The 23,405-nt window shown below is 49.9% G+C and overlaps 1 protein-coding gene across 2 annotated transcripts in view; it reads right to left on the reverse strand.

The window, feature by feature from the left end:
* The window catches only part of LOC140393827 (copine-8-like), an 873,667-nt gene that overhangs the window by 683,726 nt on the left and 166,536 nt on the right, over window positions 1-23,405 (reverse strand). For both annotated transcript variants that reach the window (XM_072480322.1, XM_072480321.1), the window contains exon 4: window positions 8,423-8,526. In XM_072480322.1, coding sequence (XP_072336423.1) covers window positions 8,423-8,526 — 104 coding nt within the window. The remainder of the gene's footprint in view (window positions 1-8,422; window positions 8,527-23,405) is intronic.

Genomic DNA, 23,405 nt, shown 5'->3' on the forward strand with positions numbered 1-23,405 from the left:
ATAATAGAGAGAAATGCATCTTCTGCACAACCCACCTCGCCATCCTCGCTATGTCATGGAACACGGAGTCCTAGGGCCCGACCCCGACCGCATGCGCCCCCTCCTGGAACTCCCACTTCCCCACTGCCCCAAGGCCCTGAAGAGATGCCTGGGGTTCTTCTCGTACTATGCCCAGTGGGTCCCCAACTATGCGGACAAGGCCTGTCCACTGATCCAATCCACCATTTTTCCCCTGACGGCTGAGGCCCATTGGCCTTCAATCGCATCAAGGCAGACATTGCCAAAGCCGCAATGCACACTATGGACGAGTCCATCCCATTCCAGGTGGAGAGCGATGCGTCGGACATTGCTCTGGCCGCCACACTCAACCAGGCGGGCAGGCCCGTGGCTTTCTTCCCCCGTACCCTCCATGCCTCCGAAATCCGACACTCCTCCGTCGAAAAGGAAGCCCAAGCCATCGTAGAAGCTGTGAGACATTGGAGGTATTACCTGGCCGGGAGGTGATTCACTCTTCGCACTGACCAACGGTCGGTAGCCTTCATGTTCAATAACACACAAGATTCTATGGTGGAGGATCGAGCTCTCCACTTATAATTACAATATCTTGTATCGACCTGGGAAGCTCAATGAGCCCCCAGATGCCCAGGTACATGCGCCAGCGCACAGGTAGACCGACTCCGGGCCCTCCACAACGACCTCTGTCATCCGGGGGTCACCCGTTTTTTCCACTTCATCAAAGCTCTCAACCTGCCTTACTCCATCGAGGAGGTCAGGTCCGTGACAAGGGACTGCAAGGTCGGCGCGGAGTGCAAACCGCACTTCTATCGGCCAGACAGAGCACATCTGGTAAAGGCCTCCCTCCCCTTTGAGCGCCTCAGCATGGACTTCAGAGGGCCCCTCCCCCCCCACTGACCGTAACGTGTACTTCCTCAACATCGTTGACGAGTACTCAAGATTCTCTTCGCCATCCCCTGCTCTGACATGACCTCTGCGACCGTCATCAAGGCCCTGCACAGTCTTTTCACCCTGTTCGGGTTTCCTGCCTACATCCAAAGTGAGCGACGAGTTGCGTCAGTTCCTGCTCAACAAAGGCATTGCCTCCAGCAGGACGACCAGCTATAAACCCCGGGGAAACAGACAGGTGGAGAGGGAGAACGTAACGGTCTGGAAGGCCGTCCTTCTGGCCCTACGCTCGAAAAGTCTCCCAGTCTCCCGCTGGCAGGAGGTCCTCCTCGATGCGCTCCACTCCATCCGGTCGCTCCTATGTACAGCCACTAACGAGACTCCTCATGAACGTATGTTTGCCTTCCCCAGGAAGTCCACCTCCGGGGTCTTGCTCCCGTCCTGGCTGGCAGTCCCAGGGCCCGTTCTTCTCCGGAAGCATGCGAGGAGCCAGAAAACCGACCGCCTTGTCGAGAAGGTCCTGCTCCTCCATGCAAACCCCCAATATGCCTGCGTGGCACACCAGGACGGGCGGTAGGTCACGGTCTCCCTTCGGGATTTGGCACCTGCAGGTTCCCTGGCGACCATCACCACCACGCCCCACCCTACACCGTCTTCCCCCACCCCTGCCCACCTCCCTCATGAGCTGACACCCACAGGCTCACCAGCGACAAGCGCCACCATCTCCGCCCATACACCGACCCCCCTCCCCCCTTCGCCGACTCAACATTTGGGTGAAGAAGAAGAAGACAGCACGCTCCCGGATGCGCAGGTCTCGACGCCGCCGCCCACACCACAGCCGGGACTGAGGTGATCACGGCGGAAGATCAAGGCCCCCGACAGACTTGACCTTTAAGACTACTTCACCCCCGCCGGACTCTTTTTTTAAACAGGAGGTGAATGTGGTAAACCACGTTATTGCATTATATGTATTGTATTGTATTGTGCATGCCTGGGCTTGTCCAGGCTGGCTCCACCTGTGGCTCCTCCCCTTGGGTTATGTATAAAGGTGGCAAGTCTCCACCTCCGACCCAGTTCGGGTCCAGAGGCAGGAGGCTTGCTGTTTAGTGTATTAAAGCCTCAGTTATGTTCATCACTCGTTGTTATTGATGGTGTATCAGTCCTTAAAGTCCTCAGTAACATATCCAGGAAGGCATCATTAAAGTGAATTCATTCTGCCTCCCAACTGCAGAATCCGTCAATTATCATCTTTGCAAAGCTTCTTTAAATAATGGAGTTGAAATCAACTCACACAGGCAGTCATTGTGCCTGCTCTGCATAATAGGTTGGGAAACCTGGAATTCCGATGCAAAAGCAATGGCTGGGTTAAAATGCTCCTGGCAAATGTGCTGCACTTACTTCAGATTTCCATCACACTATTGGAACCCTGCGCCCAGTTTCAGACAAACAAGCGGTTTGCCCATTTACAGGCTTACTTCAAAAACAGCGTCGGGCAGACCTTGGACGGCAATGGGCGGGGGGGTGGGTGAAGACCTCATCAATTCCAATTCCGACATGCCCATTTGTCAGTTGTTAAACAAAAGGCAGCGAGTTAAATTGCTCTCCCTTATGAGACAATTTGTGCCATTCCAATTTTAATACAGTGATGACAGATGATGCAATTAATTAGAAAATGAGAAATTATAAATGAACTCTATAAAGTCGGAATTATACAATGCCTATTATTATGTGACAAAAAATGATTTTAAAAATGCACTCTCTGGATAGGAGCATGGTTGTAAAAGGTGTTATTTATTTCCCTGCCTGTCATGCATGTCGTTTTGTGTATCAGGATGGCACTTCCTTTTGGTCTACAAGTAGATAGTTTCAGAAATACAAGACAACGCGATGGGGAGAGGGGTGGCAGTGAATGAAGTGACAGTTGTACATGTCAAAGCACAGTGGTCGCGATTCTCCACTCCCACGCCAGTTGGGAGAATCGCCTGGGCCGCCAAAATTTCCGGGGTCGCCGGTCCGACGCCCTCCCGCGATTCTCCCAAGCAGCGGGAACGGCCCGGTCGAGTTTCGCGGGCCGCAGGCCGGAGAATCGCCGGAGACACCAAAAAAGCCAATTCTCCGGCACCCCCGCGATTCTGAGGCCCAGATGGGCCGAGCGGCCAGGCCAAAACGGCGGGTTCCCCCCGGCGCCGTCCACACCTGGTTGCTGCAGTCGTGGGCGGTGCGTGAACGCTGGGGGGGCAGCCTGTGGGGGGGCGAGGGGGGATCCTGCACCGGGCTTCACCTGCAATGTGGGGTGGCCCGCGATCGGTGGCCACCGATCGTCGGGCCGTCCTCTCTGAAGGAGGACCTGCTTCCTTCCACGGCCCCGCAAGATCCGTCCCCCATCTTCTTGCGGGGCGGATTTGGACAGGACGGCAACCACGCATGCGTGGGTTGGCGCCAGCCAACCCACGCATGCGCGGATGACGTCCGTTATGCGGCGCCGGCCGCGTCATCTATGCGGTGCCGCTTTTACGCGGGCGACAAGGCCTGGCGCGGGTAGATGACACGGCCCCGATACTGGCCCATTGTCAGGGCCTGAATCGGTCGGGAGTGGGGCCGTTCCGCGTCGTCGTGAACCTCGATGGCGTTCACGACGGCGCGGCCAATTCGGCGTGGGAGTGAAGAATCCCGCCCAGTATCTATGAATGCAGCCACTTGGAAAAAAAAACTGCTGGTGGGATTTTGATCCGGGAGTGGGGATCTGGTGCGAATTCTTAAATGACACCACACCCACTTCTCCCAACTCTCACCTTCATCATGCTCACAGTAGGAGGGGGGATGGGACTGATTGAATTACATCATTGGGAGAGATGGCGGCAGAGCTGAAATGTCACTGGGCTAGTATTCCAGACGTCCAGCATGCTCTGGGAACATGGGGTGAAATCCTGTAACGGCAGCAGCTGGGGGGATTTGGATTTACTGAATAGATCTACAATATAAAGCTAGCCTCAGTAACCCGGACCGTCAACTATCATTCATTTTTGTGAAGATCCATCTGGCTCACTGCAGTCTTTCAGGGAAGGAAATCTAGCAACAAGACCCTTAACTAGCAAGCCATTCAGTTCAAGGGCAATTAGGAATGGGCAACAAGTATTGGCCTGGGCAGTGATGCCCAAATGCCAAGAAAGAAGAAGAAGAGAAAGTTATCAGGTATACCATCAGCTCTGCTTCAATTTCCCCTAACAGTATGATTCCAGTATGTGTAGCTTGCCAGAAATTATTCTGCCTGAAATTAAGGGCAAGAGGATGGCAATTGGTTCATTGCTATTGGAAAGCTGCAAATAATACTGTAATGTTCCAAAGTAGTCAAATCTGGCACCTTTAGTCTGAACCCCTGTCCCACCATATTTCCCACAATGCAACAACCTTTCAAGAATTTTGAGGTCAAAAGGTTGTGTGTTACTTAAAAGAAATGTACTATTAATGCCATCACTCAACTCTATACAGGGGATAATCCACTTCAGAAAATATGGCCTCCACATGTACTTTGTCAACCCACTTATGGTAGACAATATATTGTGCTAAGTGAATTGATTTAGTATCAAAGATTCTTTCAGGTTTAATGCGTTTTTACACATTAAAGATTGACCCTTTCACTCAGCATAGTGCCCAGAGTGCTCTAGTGTCCAGGGTAGCGGTGAGCTTTACAAGACCAGGAAAATTGAGTTAAGAATATACAAGCCACCTTTGCTCCTACTGCTGAATATTGATTCGCTGACTGTTGAAGTTGGCCGCCTCACTGACATTCATTTTGTTTACAGACTGTCTTCATCATGTCTGAAGGAGAAAGGTTCGACAGCAGAAAGGTGGGGAATGAAGGAGCAATACCAAGTGATCTAGTGCATGGATTGCAAAATAGTAGAATTCAAATAGATGCAATGCTTTGTCAATTCTACACATTTCCTCCATTTGCCAACATTAACAAAAATGAGCCAGCTTGCGTGTAAATCGAGGTTAACTGCTTATCACATATGTTGGCTTCAGAATTACTTTTAACAAAATTGAAGTAAATTAACCCGGCTGGAATCTTCAGTCATGTCATCAAATGGATGCATTGAGTCCGCAGAAAGGTCTAAGTATGAAAGCGGGGTTGATACAGACAGGATAATCAACTGAGCAGTAAGTACATATGTTGAACATAAAACATAAGAAACAGGGGCAGGAGGAGGCCATTAAGCCTGATTCACCATTCAGTAAGATCACAGCTGATCTGATGTGGCTTTAGCTCCACTCTTCTGCCTGCACCCCTGACCTTCGACGCCTTTGTAGATCGAAAATAATCTACTGAACTCAGCTGGAAAATATTCAATGAACCAGCCTCCGTTCCTCTCTGGGGAAGAGCATTCCAAAGACTATCAACCCTCTGAGAGAAATAGTTCTTCCTTATCTCAGTTTTAAATGGGAGACCCTGGGCTGGATTCTCCATCGGCGGGATCCTCTGTTTCACTGTCAGCGCACTCACGCCTGCGGATTTCCTGACAACGTGGGAGAATCCAGCTGCAGGCGAAGGCGTGCCGCACGAGAAAATGGGTGCGCTCCCTTTATTTTTAAATTGTGCCCCTAAGTTATAGTGCTCTCCACAAGGGGACATATCCTCCCATCTAGCCTGTCAAACCCCCTCTGAATCTTAGACGTTTAAATAAGATCTTATGTGTTTAAATAAGATCACTAACGTTCTTCTAAAGTCTAATGAATATCGGCCCAACCTGCTCAAATCATCATCATCCGACAACCTCTTCATCCCAAGAGTCAACCGAGTGGACCTTCTCTGATTCGTATAAGCATATTCCTCTTTAATATGGACACCAAATCTGCACATAATGCTTCAGATGTGGTCTTACAAATGCTCTGTACAGTTGCAGCAAGAGTTTTATATAAACTTTTATATGCATTTATTCTCCATCCCCCTTGCAATCAAGGTCTACATTCCATTTGATTTCCTAATTATTCGCTGAACCTGCATGCTAACTTTTTGTGATTCATGTGCAAGAATACTCTACTGCAGAATTTAAATAAATAATAATATTCTGCTTTTTGATTCTTCCTACCAGAGTAGACAACCTCACATTTTCCAACATTATACTCCATCTGCCAATGTTTTGCCTCCTCATCAATGTACCTTTGAAGACTCTGTAGCCTCCTAACAACTTGCTTTCCTACCATCTTTTGTATCAGCAGCAAATTTGGCTGCAATACAGTCAGCTCCTTCATTAAAGTCAGTAATATAAGAAGGTAAATATAGATGGTAAATAGTTGAAGACCCAACACTGATTTCTGTGATACTTCACTAATTACAGTTTGCTAAATTAAAAATGACTTTGCATTTCCTGCTAGCTAACCAATCCTCCATCTATGCCAAATTGTGATCCCCCCCCCCCCCCCCCCCCCCCAACACCATGAGATTTAGTCTTGTGCAGTAACCCTTTATGTAGTACCTTTTTTTAATGTAATTTGGAAATACAAATACACTGGGCGGGATTCTCCGAAATGGAGGCAGAGTGTTCGCGCCGTCGTGAACGCCGTCGAGGTTCACGACGGCGCGAAACGGCCCCTATCCTGACCGATTCAGGGCCCAATAATGGGCTAGGAGCGGCGCCGCGTCATTTACGCGTGCCAGGCCTTGGTTCCGCGTAAATGCGGCGCCGCATACATGACGCGGCTGGCGCCGCATAACTGGCGTCACCCGTCCCGCAAGAAGATGTCAGACGGATCTTGCGGGGCTGCGGAAGAAAGGAGGTCCTCCTTCAGAGAGGATGGCCCGACGATCATTGGGCACCGATCGCGGGCCACACCCCATTTCAGCCCCCCCCCGGTGCAGGATCCCCCCTCCCCCCTCCCCCAGGCTACCCCCCCCAGCATTCCTGCGCTGTTCCTGCTGGCAGCGACCAGGTGTGGACGGCGCCGGGGGTAACCCGCCGTTTTGGGCTGGCCGCTCGGCCCATCTGGGCCCGAGAATAGCAGGGGTGCCAGAGATTCGCCATTTTGGGTGTCTCGGGCGATTCTCCGGCCTGCGCCGCGCGGAACTCGACGGGGCCGTTCTCGCCGCTTGGGAGAATCGCAGGAGGGCGTCGGACCGGCGTCGCGGGAAAACTTGGCGACCCAGGCGATTCTCCCAACCGGCGCGGGAGCGGAGAATAGCGCCCACTATATCTACTGGTTCCTCTTCATCCACTCGCCCCCCTCAAAATTCCAATAATTTGTCAAACTCAATTTCCTTTTCATGAAACATATTGACTCTGCCTAGTTATGTTATAATTTTCTAAATGTCCTGCCTTAATAATGATTTCAAGAATTTTCCCTATGAAGGACATTCGGCAAACTGACCATTAGTTTACTGCTTTCTGCCTCCATCATTTCTCAAGTAGAGTTGTTACATTTGTAGTTTTCCCATCTGCTGCGACTTTCCAAAATCTAAGGAATTTTGGAAGATTACAAGGAATTTTGGAAGATTACAATCAATGCATGCACTATATCCGCAATCACTTATTTTAAGACCCAAAAGTTGCAGGTCATTCGGTCCAGGGGACTTCAGTCCCGTAAGTTTTCCTAATACTTTTTTTCTAGTGATTGTTTTAATGAAATATCTCCTTAAATGCTTGCCAGGTCCATCAGCATGACATCACAGGCTGTGCCACTGAACCCAAGGGATCTGCCGGATCAGCCCGCATCGCAGCTTGCAGCAGGGGGGAGGGGGGGCAGTTCAAGACCAAAAACCTGTGATTTTAAAACCTGCCAACAGGACAGGCATTAAAAAAGAACAATGAAACAGACCAGGATTTAGCAATTTTTTCCCCAACTGTCCTCATATCTTTGTAACTGCTTTAAGTTTGAGAGACTACATTTCTCACCCTCAAACTGAATGTGGAACTCATGTTATGATCACTCTTGCATACATGAAGACTTGTGTTCCCCACCCTTACAATGACAAAAGTGGGCAACGAAAAAGTGATCATTTTCTTTCATTGCATCGCTCTCTTGCCATGGCTTTCTTTCTTGCTACATATTTCTGGCACTTTGTATTTCCTAATTAGACCTTCACAATCAGCCCATTTCCAGTTCCCAGCATAATTTTCCTTCCCCACTCTATGACTGGTGAACAAGAAACCATGCCAACTATTCTATGGAACTTGCTCAATGCATTTCATTTTAATGATATTGCATATCAAATAGAATTCAATTCCTTTGAATGCAACACAATTACGAGTTTATAAATGAAAAATGATCCAATGTTTGAAAATAACTCAAATCTGAACTGTGCTTTATTCCAGAAATGTCAAACTATACTTCTTTTGTAGAATTAAGTGAATTTCATGAATTCAATTAACTGAACGCAAAACACAGAATTGTACATGCAAGTTAAAACATAAACATTTGAATGATAATTACTGCTTTGATTTTACATTCATTACTTCACCCATACTCCCTCTTATGAGCTCAAGAAAAATATTGATGCAATAGCAGTGGAGGACAAACTTACAAATCAAATCGGAGATTTTGCCGCTCTTCAAAGAAGTAGTCCAGAATGAATTTCCGTACAAAGTCTGGGTTTAAGGAATTGTTGATTACTTCTGTTCTTCCAAACTGCAAATAAAGTAGAGACTATGTTAGCTACCAGGCCCTTGTGAGACATATTGCAAAAGTAGTAGAGAAAATGAATATGGAAACTGGGTGGTTCAATGGGTACAACACTGCCGTTCAACTCAGACCAGGATTCAAATTCATTTCAGATTGCCTGCTGACTGTGACAGTCCTCATAAAATTGGGGTTTGACAGTTTTGATCCAGTTCTTCATAGCACAGCCCAAAATTCCTTTGAGCATAGACTACCCAGCAATCTCACACAGAGAAACCATGAGACTATTGCTGTTGGGAAATGACAAAATGTCACATTGGACATATTTCATGCAGAAATCCTCAAGTTGAATGACACTGGAAATGAAAAAGTCTGTGTTGTCAGCATGGTCCTTAACAGTAAGTGAAGGAATCTTGATGTTCTCTTCCCAATGTGGCCATTGGGGTAGAAGCAGAGGAACAGCTTCAGTGCAGCGCAATACAGGACCAAAAGGAAATTGTGAATAACACAATGTTCAGGACTAACTGGGTTTACAAAATATATATTTTTCTGCATGAAATGGCCGTTAAGCCAGGGTGTGATGTTAGGGTGTGTAGTATATGTCACTTCTAAAAGAACTTGTTCTGTTATGGTTTGCAAGTTAATAGTGGATTAAAAGCAAGGTGTTATCTAGTTTACATTTCATTTTCGAGCTCGACCTTTGTGCATGGGACTGGGGGTAGTGTATTGAGATGGATAGTGATGTACCATCAATTACCACGAGATGAGAATAGTGGAACAATCGAGGATTTATTGAACAAGATGTTGTGCCTCCTGTAGCTGGAACCAGAATGGCTGCAGCGCAGGAGAGCACACACATTTATACACCTCCTACTGGGCGGAGCCAGCAGGCAGGGATTCACTATTTTACCCTTAATATACGGACAGTGCCATAATACATACAATATACCACTAGTGGTGTTTACCACATTCAACCCCTGTTAAAGAAAGAGTCCAGCGGGGGTGACGGAAACATTACAAATTAAGTCTGTCAGGGGCTTTGACCCTCCTCTGTGATCGCCTAAGTCCTGGTGGTGATGTGGGCGCCGACCTGGCCACCTGCAACTCCGGGAGCGTGTTGTCTTCGTCTTCATCACCCCGAGTGGATCCAGTGGGAGGACGGATCCAGCTGGAGTGGGGGCTGCGGTGAGGTTCGCTGGAGGGAGGGTGAGTGGCGCAGGGATGAATGAGGCAATCAGGGGGGGGGGGGGGGGGGGTCAGGTCGGGGGTTGTGGGTGCGAGCCAGCGGATGCCAGGTCCCAGAGGGAGACGGTGTCTTGGTGCCCGTCGGGCTGTGCCACATAGGCGTACTGCGGGTTTGCATGTAGGAGGTGGACTTTCTCGACCAAGGGATCCGATTTATGGCTCCGCACATGCTTCCGGAGGAGGACGGGTCCAGGAACTGTCAGCCATGTTGGGAGCAAGACCCCTGAGGTGGACTTCCTGGGGAAGGCAAACACACGTTCATGAGGGGACTCATTAGTGGCGGTGTAGAGGAGCGACCGGATGGAGTGGAGCACGTCGGGGAGGACCTCTTGCCAGCGGGAGACCGGGAGATTTTTAGATCGCAGTGGCAGCAGGACGGCCTTCCAGACCGTCCCGTTCTCCCTCTCCACCTGCGAGTTTCCCTGGGGGTTGTAGCTGGTCGTCCTGCTCGAGGCAATGCCCTTGCTGAGCAGGAACTGCCGCAGCTCATCGCTCATGAAGGAGGATCCCCGATCGCTGTGGATGTAGGTGGGGAAACCGAACAGAGTGAAGATGCTGTGCAGGGCTTTAATTACCGTGGCAGAAGTCATGTCGGGGCATGGGATGGCGAAGGAAAACCGGACGTACTCATCAATAATGTTGAGGAAGTACACGTTGCGGTTGGTGGAGGGGAGGGGCCCTTTGAAGTCCATGCTGAGGCGTTCAAAGGGGCAGGACGCCTTCACCAGGTGTGCTCTATCTGGATGGTAGAAGTGCGGCTTGCACTCTGCGCAGACGTGGCAGTCTCTGGTGACGGTCCTGACCTCCTCAATGGAGTATGGCAGGTTGCGGCCTTGACAAAATGGAAGAACTGGGTGACCCCCGGGTGGCAGAAGTCATAGTGGAGAGCCTGGAATCGGTCTACCTGTGTGCTGGCACATGTACCGCAGGATAGGGCATCTGGGGGCTCATTGAGCTTCCCCGGGCGATACAAGATCTCATAGTTATAGGTGGGGTGCTCGATCCTCCACCTCAAGATCTTGTCATTTTTGATCTTGCCCCGCTGTTTATTATTAAACATGAAGGCAACCGACCGTTGGTCAGTGAGGAGAGTGAATCTCCTGCCGGCCAGGCAATGCCTCCAACGCCACATAGCTTCCACAATAGCTTGGGCCTCTTTCTCGACAGAGGAGTGCCGAATTTCGGAGGCATGAAGGGTGCGGGAAAAGAAAGCCACGGGCTGGCCCGCCTGGTTGAGGGTGGCGGCCAGAGCCACGTCTGATGCATCGCTCTCTTGGAAGGGGAGGGACCCGTCGACCGCGTGCATCATGGCCTTGGCGATGTCCTCCTTGCTGTGGTTGAAGGCCTGGCGGTCCTCAGCCGTCAGGGGAAAAGCTGTGGACCTGATGAGTGGGCGGGCCTTGTCCGCATAATTAGAGACCCACTGGGCGTAATATGAGAAAAAACCCATGCAACGTTTCAGGGCCTTGGGGGGGGGGCTAGGAGCGGCGCCGCGTCATTTACACGTGCCGGGCCTTGGCGCTGCATAAAAGTGGCGCCGCGTAAATGATGCGACCGGTGCCGCGTAAATGACGTCACCCGCGCATGCGCGGTTGTCGTCCACCCTGCGGCCGCCCCGCAAGCAGATGGCGGATCGATCTTGCGGGGCAGCGCAGGAAAGGAGGTCCTCCTTCAGAGAGGCTGGCCCGCTGATCGGTGGGCACCGATCGCGTGCCAGACCCCTTTTGAGCCGCCCCCTGGTGCAGGAACCCCCCTCGCCCCCCCCACCCAGTGTTCCCATGCTGTTCCCGCCAGCAGCGACCAGGTGTGGATGGCGCCGGCGGGAACCTGTCGTGTTGGGCAGGCCGCTCGGCCCATCCGGGCCAGAAAATCGCCGCTCGCCCATTACCAACGGTAAGTGCCGATTCTCCCAGCGGCCAGCCGTGATTCACGCCTCGCCGTTTTTTTTTGGGGGGGAGAGAATCGCGTGCGGGCGTCGGGACGGCATGGGGGACTCGCGCGGCGCCCGGGTGATTCTCCCACCCGGCGTGGGGGAGGGGGGGGGGGTAGAATTCCGCCCTGTATGTTTTCAGAAGGAATTTGATACAGGTCTTGGGGCTAAAGGGATCAAAGGATAGGGGGGGAGCAGGAACAGGTTACAGAGTTGGATAATCAGCCATGATCATAATGAATGGTAGAGCAGGCTCAAAGAGCCGAATAGTATACTCCTGCTCCCTTTTTTTAATGTCTATGTTTCTATGTTTCAAGCTTCAAAAAATCTCCCAGTTAATAACATACTTCATCAGAAGTTTTTTTAATTCAGCGAACTCTTGGTGACTCGGATTCTGTGGCAGTGCGATGGAGAACTGCAATCAGAGGTCTGATCATTTTCAGTATCAGCTCGGAGTATCAGTTCAAATGATTACCCAACTACAATGCAGCGGAAATGGCAATCATGCCTGAATGCTGGGAATCAGGCTTATTCCGCAAAATTCCACTTCCTAGCATAAAATATTCAGGAGTCACATTGAAAATTGCTATCAAAAAATGGCAACAACAGGATAAAGATGATAGGCTGCCATTCACACAGAGCTATGGATATGTAGGAGCAACACATTAAAATATAAACGGAAAAAGATGCAAAATGGAAGAAGGGAAATAAAGTAAAATTAGGGAACGGTTCCGTGTGACATTCATTTGAAAAAATACCCATAACCTTTCAGTATTTTAAGATTTTCATCACATTTGTAAAATTAGACGTCAATCGCAGCATAACTTCTATTAACCTTTGCGTACAATATATTATGAGCTGATTATTATAAGCTGGTTATTTATTTTGCATTGAGCACAGATTTAAGGCTTTAAATAGACTTTTTGTTCTCTAATGTTTAGAAGTTCAAATCCTGGAGGCAGGTATTCTTTAACAAAACAAAATTGAAGAATTGTGATCCAGAAGGAAAATTTAATGAAAAAAATGCAAGTGTTCATGAAATGTATTTTCTCGTTTACCGAGAGCCAAAGAACTATTTTATGTTGCGTTGGGTTCAGCGAAGTAAGAAGACATGATAAAATCGAATAAATGTATTTTCTTTCTCAGGATAAGGCGAGCGTCACTACGGTGTGTCGTGTGCAATGTGGAATATTAATCATTAGTTTACTGTCTTGGATTCTTTGGGCGGGAATCTCTGATCCTGAGGCTAAATGTTGACGCCGTCGTAAATGCTATCGCGTTTTACGACGCCGTCAACAGGCCCCAAGGATCAGGCCCCCAGGATCAGCGATCCTGCACCTCATAGGGGGCCAGCACGGCAGTGGAATGACTCACGTAGCTCCAGGTGCCGATACCAGCGGTACAGCCGATACAAACGGTCTGCGCATGCGCGCTGCGACCGGCGCGAATTCACGCATGCACGTTACGACCGGCGTGGAGAAGGCTAGTAGCAACATGGCGTAGAGCTACACGGACCCTGCATGGAGTAAAAGAGGCCCCAACCAGGAGAAGCCAGCCCACCGATCAGTAGGCCCTGATCGCAGGCCAGGCCACGGTGGAGCCCCCCCCTGGGGTCGGACCTCCCCTCCCCCCCCCACCAGGCCGGCCCACGCAGGATCAACGCCGAGGTCCCGCCGGGTAGGACCACATGTGAACAGCGCCGGCGGGACTCGGCTTATCTCGGCGGCCAGTCGGCCCATCCCACATGGAGAATCGCCGGGAGGCCCGCGTAGAGCGGCCCCCAACCGGCGCCGCGCCGATTCTCCGGTGACCGGAGAATTGGCGGACCGGCGTCGCTTAATTCGCGCGCCCCCCACCCCCAACGATTCTCCAACCTGCCCTTTATTTTTTAAAAAGGAAAGGAACAGCTAAAACTGCAAAGATACGGAGCTGAAATGTATGTGCCACTGGCAGTTGTTTTTCCCTCATTTGAGAAGGGGGGTGGGGCGGTGGTGTTGGTAAAATAGGGCAGGTGCTCATCTCACCACCTTTCCAAGATCATCCTCATAATGCAGCCAAAATCGACAGTCTGCCAGCCATATTTAAACGGATAATTAAGGATCAATTATCAGTTATCAAGCCCGATAATACAGAACCCATCCCAGAATATGGTTAGCATGGGCAGCAAGGTGGGAGCAGGGGCCTGATTGCTTTTAAAATTCGGAAATGTTTAAAGGGTGGGGCAAAAGGGGAGGCTTCGTTCCACAGGAATTGCTTTCACTGACCGCAGCGTGGCATCCCCTTAGACTGAACTACCTCTGGCCTCCCCTGCCCATTTCCTTCCTCCCCACTCCCTCTCTTCAACTGACCTAATTAAACCTACTCCAACCTCTTTAGTCTGCCCTGCGGCACAGAACAGATCGGCGCTATATTATTCCACCCACTATGTTTTAAAATGGTTGCAAGAGTCACTTGACCTGAAAATTGGCCATGTTACTAGTAACTTCTGGGAGCGGATTACCAGAGGACACGTCTAGGCAGTTCCTTGATGGACTTCACAGCTGCCAGGCTTCCTGATTCCAGAAATAAAGGACGAAGGAAATCCATTATGCAAGGCAGGACCCCCCCCACCCCACCCCATCGGTTTTATTGGAGCTTTGATATTGGCAGATCAAAACCGCTTGGCAAGAGTGAGTTCCGGGAAAAAGAGTTTGAAAAGCAGCGTCATAGGATCCACGTTGGAAAAAGATGGGTGACAGTTTAAAAGGGACTGTCTCCATAAAAGCCATCAGTTTATGTAGGCTGCAACACACCTCGAATTTTCAACATCACCAAGGAACATTAGAACATATATTTTCTATATTTCTTCTTCAGGACCTTACCTCTTATCAATTCCACTTCCTCTGCGCCACCCTGTAATATGTGCTGCACATTGCATACTAGTGTGTGCACATGGGGTTTGGGATGTGTTTCGGATGTGTTTCCCTTTTTAAAAAGTCTTGTACTTCATCTCTCCTTTTAAAACAATAAAATTAACTCCTTACTTGCTAACTCAAGAGATCCGGCTGGTTTATTGCTTCATATAACTTTATAGATAGCTCAGTTGGCTGGAGGGCTGGTTCGGGAAGCGGAACGATGCCAATGGCATGGGTTCAATTACCATACTGGCTGAGGTTCTTCATCAAGGCCCCACCTTCTCAACCTTGCCCCTCGCCTGGATTGTGGCAACCCACAGGTAAAGCCACCACCATTCAGCTCTCTCTCTCTCTCTCTCAATAGGGAAAAGCAGCCTATGGTCCTCTGGGATTGTGGCCACAATTACATAAAAATATTGAAAAAGACCAAATCTTCTAAAACTGTTATGACCGCGTGAGGAGGAGTGAACTGGCATGGACAGACCATTGGCTAGCTAACAGGAAACAGAGAGTAGGCATAAATAGATCATTTTCTGCTTGATAAGACGGAAAGAGTGATGTGCCACAGGGGTTAGTGCCGGGGCTTGAACTTTTGACAAATTCTGTGCAAATGACTTGGATGAGGGGATCAAAATATGATTGCTAATTTTGCTGATGATATAAAGATAGGTTGTGAACAGGGCATAAGGAGGATAAAAAGATAGATTGACAGGTTAAGTGAGTAGGCAAGTATCTGGAATATGTAATATCTTGTGGGGGAAATGTGAAATGGTCCATTGTGGCAGGAAGAATAAAAATGCACCGAGTGGGGTTCTGGGAGTCTTAATGCATGAATCACAAAAGGCTAGTACGCAGGTACAGAAAGTAATTAGTAAAGTCAAGAGAATGTTGTTTATTGTGAGGAGAATCAAATCCAAAAGTACAAACTGTTATGCTTCAGTTATACAGGGCTTTGGTGAAATCACATTTGGAGTACAGTTTATAGTGTTGTTATCCTTATTCAATGAAACATGTAAATTTGTCGGAAGCAGTTTAGAGAAGGGTTAGAACATAGAACATAGAACATAGAATAATACAGCACAGAACAGGCCCTTCAGCCCACGATGTTGTGCCGAACCTTTGTCCTAGATTAAGACTTAAGAGGTTAACAGCTAGAAAAGTAAGAGCGATAAAACATCAGGTAAGATCACTTAGCTAAAGAACTGGAAACATAACGTCTGTAATGCTTGCAAGGACAAGGACATTCCAGAGGAACGTTTTTGTCAGGAGGTAGAATTAAGTTATGTTTAAAATGTTTAGTAAACCCTGAAAGGTTGCAAAACCCATTTACTTCATCAAATTAAAGAAAAATTTGTAAATGAGGGATAATCAACCTAAAGGTCGCGGCATTGTGGAGATGGGTGGAACTTCGGGAGGCTGTCTGGTTGTATTTTAGGTGAGTGTTTGCTGGGAGAGTTCTTAGCTGCAGCTTGGAACTGGTGTGGGCAGTTTGCAACTCACAGAGAAGACAGCCAAAGTAAATAACAGTTAGATAGACCTGCACTGTAAGCAGAGTAAAATAAAATTACCTTGATCATTGGAATGTAGATGAGGATTAATCTCACGTTTGAATTTCATGAGAGAACAAAAGCTTGAAGACTGTCTATTTTGAAGCAGGAAAACTGCCGTCAAAATGAAATGAAATGAAATGAAAATCGCTTATTGTCACGAGTAGGCTTCAATGAAGTTACTGTGAAAAGCCCCTAGTCGCCACATTCCGGCGCCTGTTCGGGGAGGCTGGTACGGGAATTGAACCGTGCTGCTGGCCTGCCTTGATCTGCTTTAAAAGCCAGCGATTAGCCCATTGAGCTAAACCAGCCACAGATTTCCCATTTTGCTGGGGCGCAAGAAGGTCGCTTCCTTCCCTCTGGTCCCCCTGCCCTCGTTGTTGAACAGGCAGCAGCTGTCGTAGAGCTTGCAGCTCCAGCAGCCGATATGGCTCCCCGCACGTCCGGGTCAGAGGCCGCGCATGCACACGACGGCGGCCTCCAGCGGCCGCCCCGTGCTTCATGGTGGACTCAGCCCGCGGACCTGACCGTCAAAATAGTGACACGCGTCGGCCACTCGCGCGCCCGGGAGTGCCTGCACACATTGTCCCAGCCCTGAATTAAGTCCCGCCCCAGTAAACTGATACAGGTTGAGTATCCCTTATCCGAAATTCCAAAAACCGAAATCTCAAGTATTCAGCCCTCATGCAGTTATTTGCGCTCATGCACAAACACACACAACTATGTCTTTTGATTGTCCTTGAGGCGGAGATTTTCTAAAAGTTGCGGCCGATTTGGGTTGACTGGTTTCATGGATGTAGTCAGATGTAGATGATGTCGCAATTATTATGGGATATTGGTTCGCTGGTAGATTTCTATTAAGGTTGCTTTCAAATTCAGGTAATAAACTTGTGTCACTTGAAATCTCTCCTATAGTGTCTGCAACCTGGCCTGTTATACTTCACCCATTGTGTATTTCTCAGAGGTTTTGGATGTGTTTGTGGCAGCTATTGTTTCAATGTCCAGCGTTTTACATTTTACTGACTCTTCCTGAGGCAGTGATGAATTTTGAGGGCCTTTGAATTATGGGAAATGTCTTTCTCTTTACACTCCCGAGGGTGTCTTGTTTGCTTTTTCACCTACACCGTAGAAGTTTGCCTTGCATTTGTAAGTAGCTTGTTCAGTCTCAATTCAAACTATAGTCCAAATATGTGCAGGTTAGGTGGATTGGCCACACTAAATTGCCCTTTATTGGCCAGGGATGTGTAGGTTAGGTTAAGGGGTTATTGGGACAGGGCGGGCCAGTGGACTTGGGGATGTGAGGGTTGGTGCAGACTCGATGGGCGAAATAGCCTCCTTCTGCACTGTAGGGATTCTACGATTCTATGATCACAAGAAATGAAATGAGATTCACTCTCATTACAAGGTACGAAAAAAATACAAAACAGAAACATATTCACTCGCATTTACTCTCTACTCAAATTGCAACTGTTCTTTCTGTGGTGATGCCCAGATGATCCTAAACTGTGTTAGGTCCTGGATAACATGTTCTTACATTGGTTTTCCCTTATTGGTGGTTGGTTGCAAATAATGGGCGGGATTCCCTCACCCCGGGGCCGGGCCAGAGAACCGCCGGGACTGGCGTGAATCGCGCCACGTCGCCGGTCCACTGATATTTCCGGAGAGTGGAGAACCGGCATCACTGGCGTCGGTGCGGTCGGTGCGCCGCCGGTCGGGGGCCGCTCTACTCGCCGCCACCCCCCCCCCCCCCACCCCCCCCACCCCCCCACCCCCCCCACCCCCCCACCCCCCCACCCCCCCCCCCCCCCCCGGCGATTCTTAGTCTGGGATGGGCCAAGCGGCCACGCTAAAAAAGCCGAGTCCCGCTGGCGGCATCCACACCTGCTCTTAGCCGGCGGGACCTTCGGCATGGATGCATCTGGGGGTGGCCTGGTGGGGAGGGGGGCAAGGGGGGAGGGGGAGGGGGCCGACCCCAGGGGGGGGGGCTTCCGCTGTGGCCTGGCCCGCGATCGGGGCCTACCGATCGGCGGGCCGGCCTCTCAGGCTGGGGGCCTCTTTTGTTCTGCGCCGGCCCCTGTAGCCCTACGCCATGTTGTGTCGGGGCCGGCGCGGAGAAGGGACCCACTGCGCTTGCGCAGCAATCACGCCGGGCCCACTGCACATGCGCAGGCCCGCGGCACCCATCTGACGCCGGGGATCGACAGCTGGAGCGGCGTGGGTCGCTCCAGTGCCACGCTGGACCCTGTAGGGTCAGAATTACTGCTCCTGAGGCCATGTTGATGCCGTCAAGAAATGCAACGGCATTTAATACGGCGTCAACACTTAGCCTCAGGATCAGAGAATCCCGCCCAGCTTGTCATCATTTGAAAAGATCAGGCTGGCATCTGAATTCTGGAGTAAATTTTTTTTTTGGCAGGCAGGATAGATAAATTTGTCAGTACCCCTGTGTCTGTTCCTTGCTGTAACTCCAGATTAAGTATAGTCCAAGGGGTTTGGATGGTTTACCCAGCTGTTAGTTGACAGACTGCTGTTAAGAGCCAAGCTGCTCTTGATTAGCTGCAGGGGTATTCTGTACTTCTCACTGGCCCTGCCTTCATGTTGTTTAGCACAGAGGCTTTTAACATGCAAATTTTTTTCATTGCTTGTCTGATCTGCTTCGATCTTTTTTAACCCCTGGCTGTCCACCTGTGAAATTATTAGCTTCAACCCAGAAACAAAGCTGATTTTCAGGCCGGTTAGTGGGCTGGAGTTGGATTTTTTGCCCCTGTAGGAATTTCTGGTTGCGTATCTCGCACTTCACTTACGGTGAATTGGAAAACTTGCCGTGCTTCACCTTGTTAATCAGTGGTAACTCTGCACAAATCTCTCTGCTAATCCCCTTCAGACCTCCACAAGTGTTGACTACTTGGGGTATGTTCTCCTCTTTTCTTTTGGGAATTGGCATATGCCTAACCTGTTCCATGGTTCCATGCCCCTGGGACACTACTGTCCTCAAGTGGATGCTCACCATCTGCTGCACTCCCCAGTTCCTCTTCAACTCAGTGGGGCATCACCCGCACTCATGATCTATTTGGAAACTTGCTGGTCACCATTTAAATCTGACATGAAAGTGTCTGCTAAACACATCACTGGCTCCCTTTCTTCATCCTTTTTAAACTATTACAGACCAGTCATGGACCTCTTTTACTGCTGCTGGCCTGACTTCAGCCCTACTAAATTCAAATGGCTGTTTCTTAGCTACCTAGACTCCCACAAATTCTATTCTGACTGGTTTTACTTCTACTGGTGAAGACTCAGCCTTTTTTTATTTATGGTCCAGTACCTCTTCCATAGTTACTGCAAATCTCAGGTTCTATTGCTGCCTGTCGGACATCCCAACCTCTCTCGGTTCCCTGTACTCTGTCAGATACACGTTGGCTTTCTCCAGTCATTTTTAGCCTCTCTAGTCTGTCCCACACCTGGCGGGAATACTATTCTTCTTAATAATAATAATAATCTTGATTGTCACAAGTAGGCTTACATTTACACTGCAATGAAGTTACTGTGAAAAACCCCTAGCCATCACATTCCGGCGCCTGTTTGGGTACACAGTGGGAGAATTCAGAATATCAAATCCACCTGACAGCACGTCTTTCGGGACTGTGGGAGGGAACCGGAGCACCCTGAGAAAGTCCCATGCAGACACAGGGAGAATGTGTAGACTCCACACAGGCAGTGACCCAAGACGGGAATCGAGCCTGTTTTGTTATGCTCTTGACGTAGCATAAGCTGCTTCCTTGATGTGCACTCTGACAAAGGAAGGTTCAGACTTGGAGATAGCTTTAACACATTTATTAAACTGTTAACAATTCTCCTACTTGGATTCGACTCTCCTGTTAATCCTGCTATAGCTACTCAGACTAACTAACCGGTCTGCTGCAATCCACGTGGTGGGTGTGATGTGTTTCAATCAACCTTGTCTGTACTCACTAAGTGTCTCCACTGGAAAGAGAAAGATCATGTGTGCTGTGTCCTTTTATATGGGTAGCGTCCTTGTGGTAGTGTTACCTCTGTGTGTGTGTCTTGACTGCCCATTGTTCGTGTCCTATCTTACTGACCTATTGGTTGAATGTCTGTGTGTCATGATGTCTCTGGTGTTCCCTCTAGTGTTTATCTAGTCTAAGTGTATTTACCTTAACCCATTGTGTATTTACAGTGATGCATATCACCCCACCCCCCGCTTTCTTCGTGTTACATATTTCCTGTACAGTGTTAAAGAAAATTGAACAAAAACAGGTAGATAAGTGATGCTATATACAAGTTATGATGACTATGCAATATTATACAAGACCAAATATTAATTGTGATGACTTTGAAGATAAGACAATACAAAATAAAAGTTATGAGTCCAAAGTTCATGAATTTATATGGTCTGGTATGGAAGTGTTAATGGTGACGTTGTCATTCCCTTGTGAACGCCGTCAGTGTCCTGGTGTTTGGTCATCAGGAGGTGTTCAAGTGTTCAAATCACTTCATTGACTGATTTGGACTCTTTCTTTCGATGCTTATGGTGCAAACGTGAATTGGTAAGATGCAGCGCCCTGCCATGGTATGTCATTGTACTGAGCTGAGCAGTAACAGTGTCCCGCATTTGCAGAGATTTACCACGTCGTACCAGTCCATTGTTGTTTTTGTCGTGCTTGTGTTGACGTTGTTGCCTTTGGTACACTTCTTGTTATTGTCTTTGATGTTGTTGTTGTGGTTGGTTTTGTTGCCATGATTGTTGCGCTCAAGGACCACACTCTGTGGATAATACGAGTCCTTCACAGTTACTCGTGTCAGCGTCCTTTGTGGCATCTGCTGTTTCCTTGAACGTGCCGTCACTGAGTTTGCGGCGCTCCCTGTCTGAAGTCATGTCCGGCTTACTTGAATCAGCTTTGGCTTGTCGATGCTCCCCGTCTGGAGTCTGGTCTGTTTTACCTGAGTCAGCTGATGTTTCTTGATGCTCCCCGTCCGGAGTCATTTCAGGTTCACTTGCATCTTCTGAGGTTTCTTGATGCTCCACGACTGGAGTCAAAACATTCAGGAATGCATTTGCTTGTGGAGAGGCTCGAGCGGATGAGGTTTGAAGTAACGTGGTGTCACCGGAGTCACCAGTAGTCTCACTGTGATTGTCGAGTGCCTCTGTACATTCTAGCTGAGGTCTGTCACGTTGCACATCTGGGACGTCATTCTCCGACCCCCCCGCCGGGTCGGAGAATGGCCGTTGGCCGCCGTGAATCCCGCCCCCGCCGATGTCTCCGCTCCCGGAGATTGGGCGGGGGCGGGAATCCGGCCGCGCCGGTTGGCGGGACCCCCCGCTGGATTCTCCGGCCCGGATGGGCTGAAGTCCCGCCCAGAAATTGCCTGTCCCGCCGGCGTAAATCAAACCTGGTATTTACCGGCGGGACCAGGTGGCGTGGGCGGGCTCCGGGGTCCTGGGGGGGGGGGCGCGGGGCGATCTGACCCCGGGGGGTGCCCCCACGGTGGCCTGGCCCGCGATCGGGGCCCACCGATCCGCGGGCGGGCCTGTGCCGTGGGGGCACTCTTTCCCTTCCGTTTCCGCCACGGCCTCCACCATGGCGGAGGCGGAAGAGACTCTCCCAACTGCGCATGCGCGGGAAACTGACAGCGGCCGCTGGCGCTCCCGCGCATGCGCCGCATTTCCACGCCAGCTGGCGGGGAAACAAACGTCATTTCCGCCAGCTGGCGGGGCGGAAATCCCTCCGGCGTCGGCCTAGTCCCTCCCCTCAATGTTGGGGCTAGGCCGCCAAAGATGCGGAGCATTCCGCACCTTTGGCCGGCGCGATGCCCGTCTGATTGGCGCCGGCTTTGGCGCCAGTCGGCGGACATCCCGCCGTTGGGGGAGAATTTCGCCCCTGGTATGGGAAGTTGGGTGCTGTCGTCACTCGTCGCACATACAGTGGGTAGAGCCTCAGTGTCTTCTTACTTTGCACTTAAGCGTGGCAGACTGTCATAGTCTGCTGCTGTTCACTTGAGCGTGGCAGACTGTCATAGTCTTTCTGTTGTTCACTTGAGCGTGGCAGACTTGCATCGTCTGCTGCTGGTTGCTCAGAGGAGGTTGCTAGACCCTCATGGCCTTGTTCATGCAAGGACTGCACTCTGGAGTCGTGTGTTTCTTCCATCGTGGAGTTCGTCCACGAGCTCGCTGTGGAGGCTTGTGTCACTCCCTCTGTGGAGTCTTGCAGCATTCCTTGTGTGGAATCGTGCACTGGTCTCGCTGTGGAGACTGTCATCATTTCTTGTTCATGCAAGGACTGCGCTCTGGAGTCTTGCATTGCTTCTATCGTGGAGGCTGTCCACGAGCTCGCTGTGGAGGCTTGTGTCAATGGAGTCACTTCTTGTTCATGCAAGGACTGCGCTCTGGAGTCTTGCATTGCTTCTATCGTGGAGGCTGTCCACGAGCTCGCTGTGGAGGCTTGTGTCAATGGAGTCACTTCTTGTTCATGCAAGGACTGCGCTCTGGAGTCTTGCATTGCTTCTGTTGTGGAGTCTGTCCACGAGCTCGCTCTGGAGGCTTGTGTCAATGGAGTCACTTCTGGTTCATGCAAGGACTGCGCTCTGGAGTCTTGCGTTGCTTCTCTCGGGAATGTCTGTCCACGAGCCCCCTGTGGAGGCTTGCATCACTGGAGTCACTTTCTGTGTGGAGACGTGCAGTTGCCTCGCTGTGGAGTCTTTCATCGCTTTGTGTGTGGAGGCTGGGACCCTTCGTGGTGCGTGGACCACTCTGTGCGTGGAGTCGGGAACTCTTAGCAGTGCATGGACCACTCTCTGTGTGGCAGCAGGCCACTCTCTGTGGACTTGTACCGCTCTCTGTCTCTTGGCGTCAGGCCTCAGCATAATCCTGCACTCACGAGTCGTGATGTCATATATGCTGGGCTGAAGATTCCCCAATCCGAAGAACTCATCGTCGGAGTCTTCAATGTATAACAGTCTAGTTGAGGTTTGGGTTTGGTACTGGGGTAGCCACCTACCAAGACAAAATCTTCGTCTGAGTCGTTGTCTTCCAAGACCAGATCATCTTCTAGGGCGGTGCTTACTGCATGTTGCAGGGTTCTGCAGAGGTTGCTTTCAGCTACTGGTCTAATTTCAGGCACTGTGCTGTTGTTCCAGGTGAAAGAATCGGGTTTTACGGCTTTAAAACATTTTTTTTGTGTTTTGGGACATTTCCCCTTTAAGTGGGCGTGGTCCAGGGCCTCTGACGTCACAGAGCTTGTGACGTAGAGCGTAGGA

This window comes from Scyliorhinus torazame, chromosome 17 (genome assembly GCF_047496885.1).
Source record: "Scyliorhinus torazame isolate Kashiwa2021f chromosome 17, sScyTor2.1, whole genome shotgun sequence".
Classification (NCBI taxonomy): domain Eukaryota; kingdom Metazoa; phylum Chordata; class Chondrichthyes; order Carcharhiniformes; family Scyliorhinidae; genus Scyliorhinus; species Scyliorhinus torazame.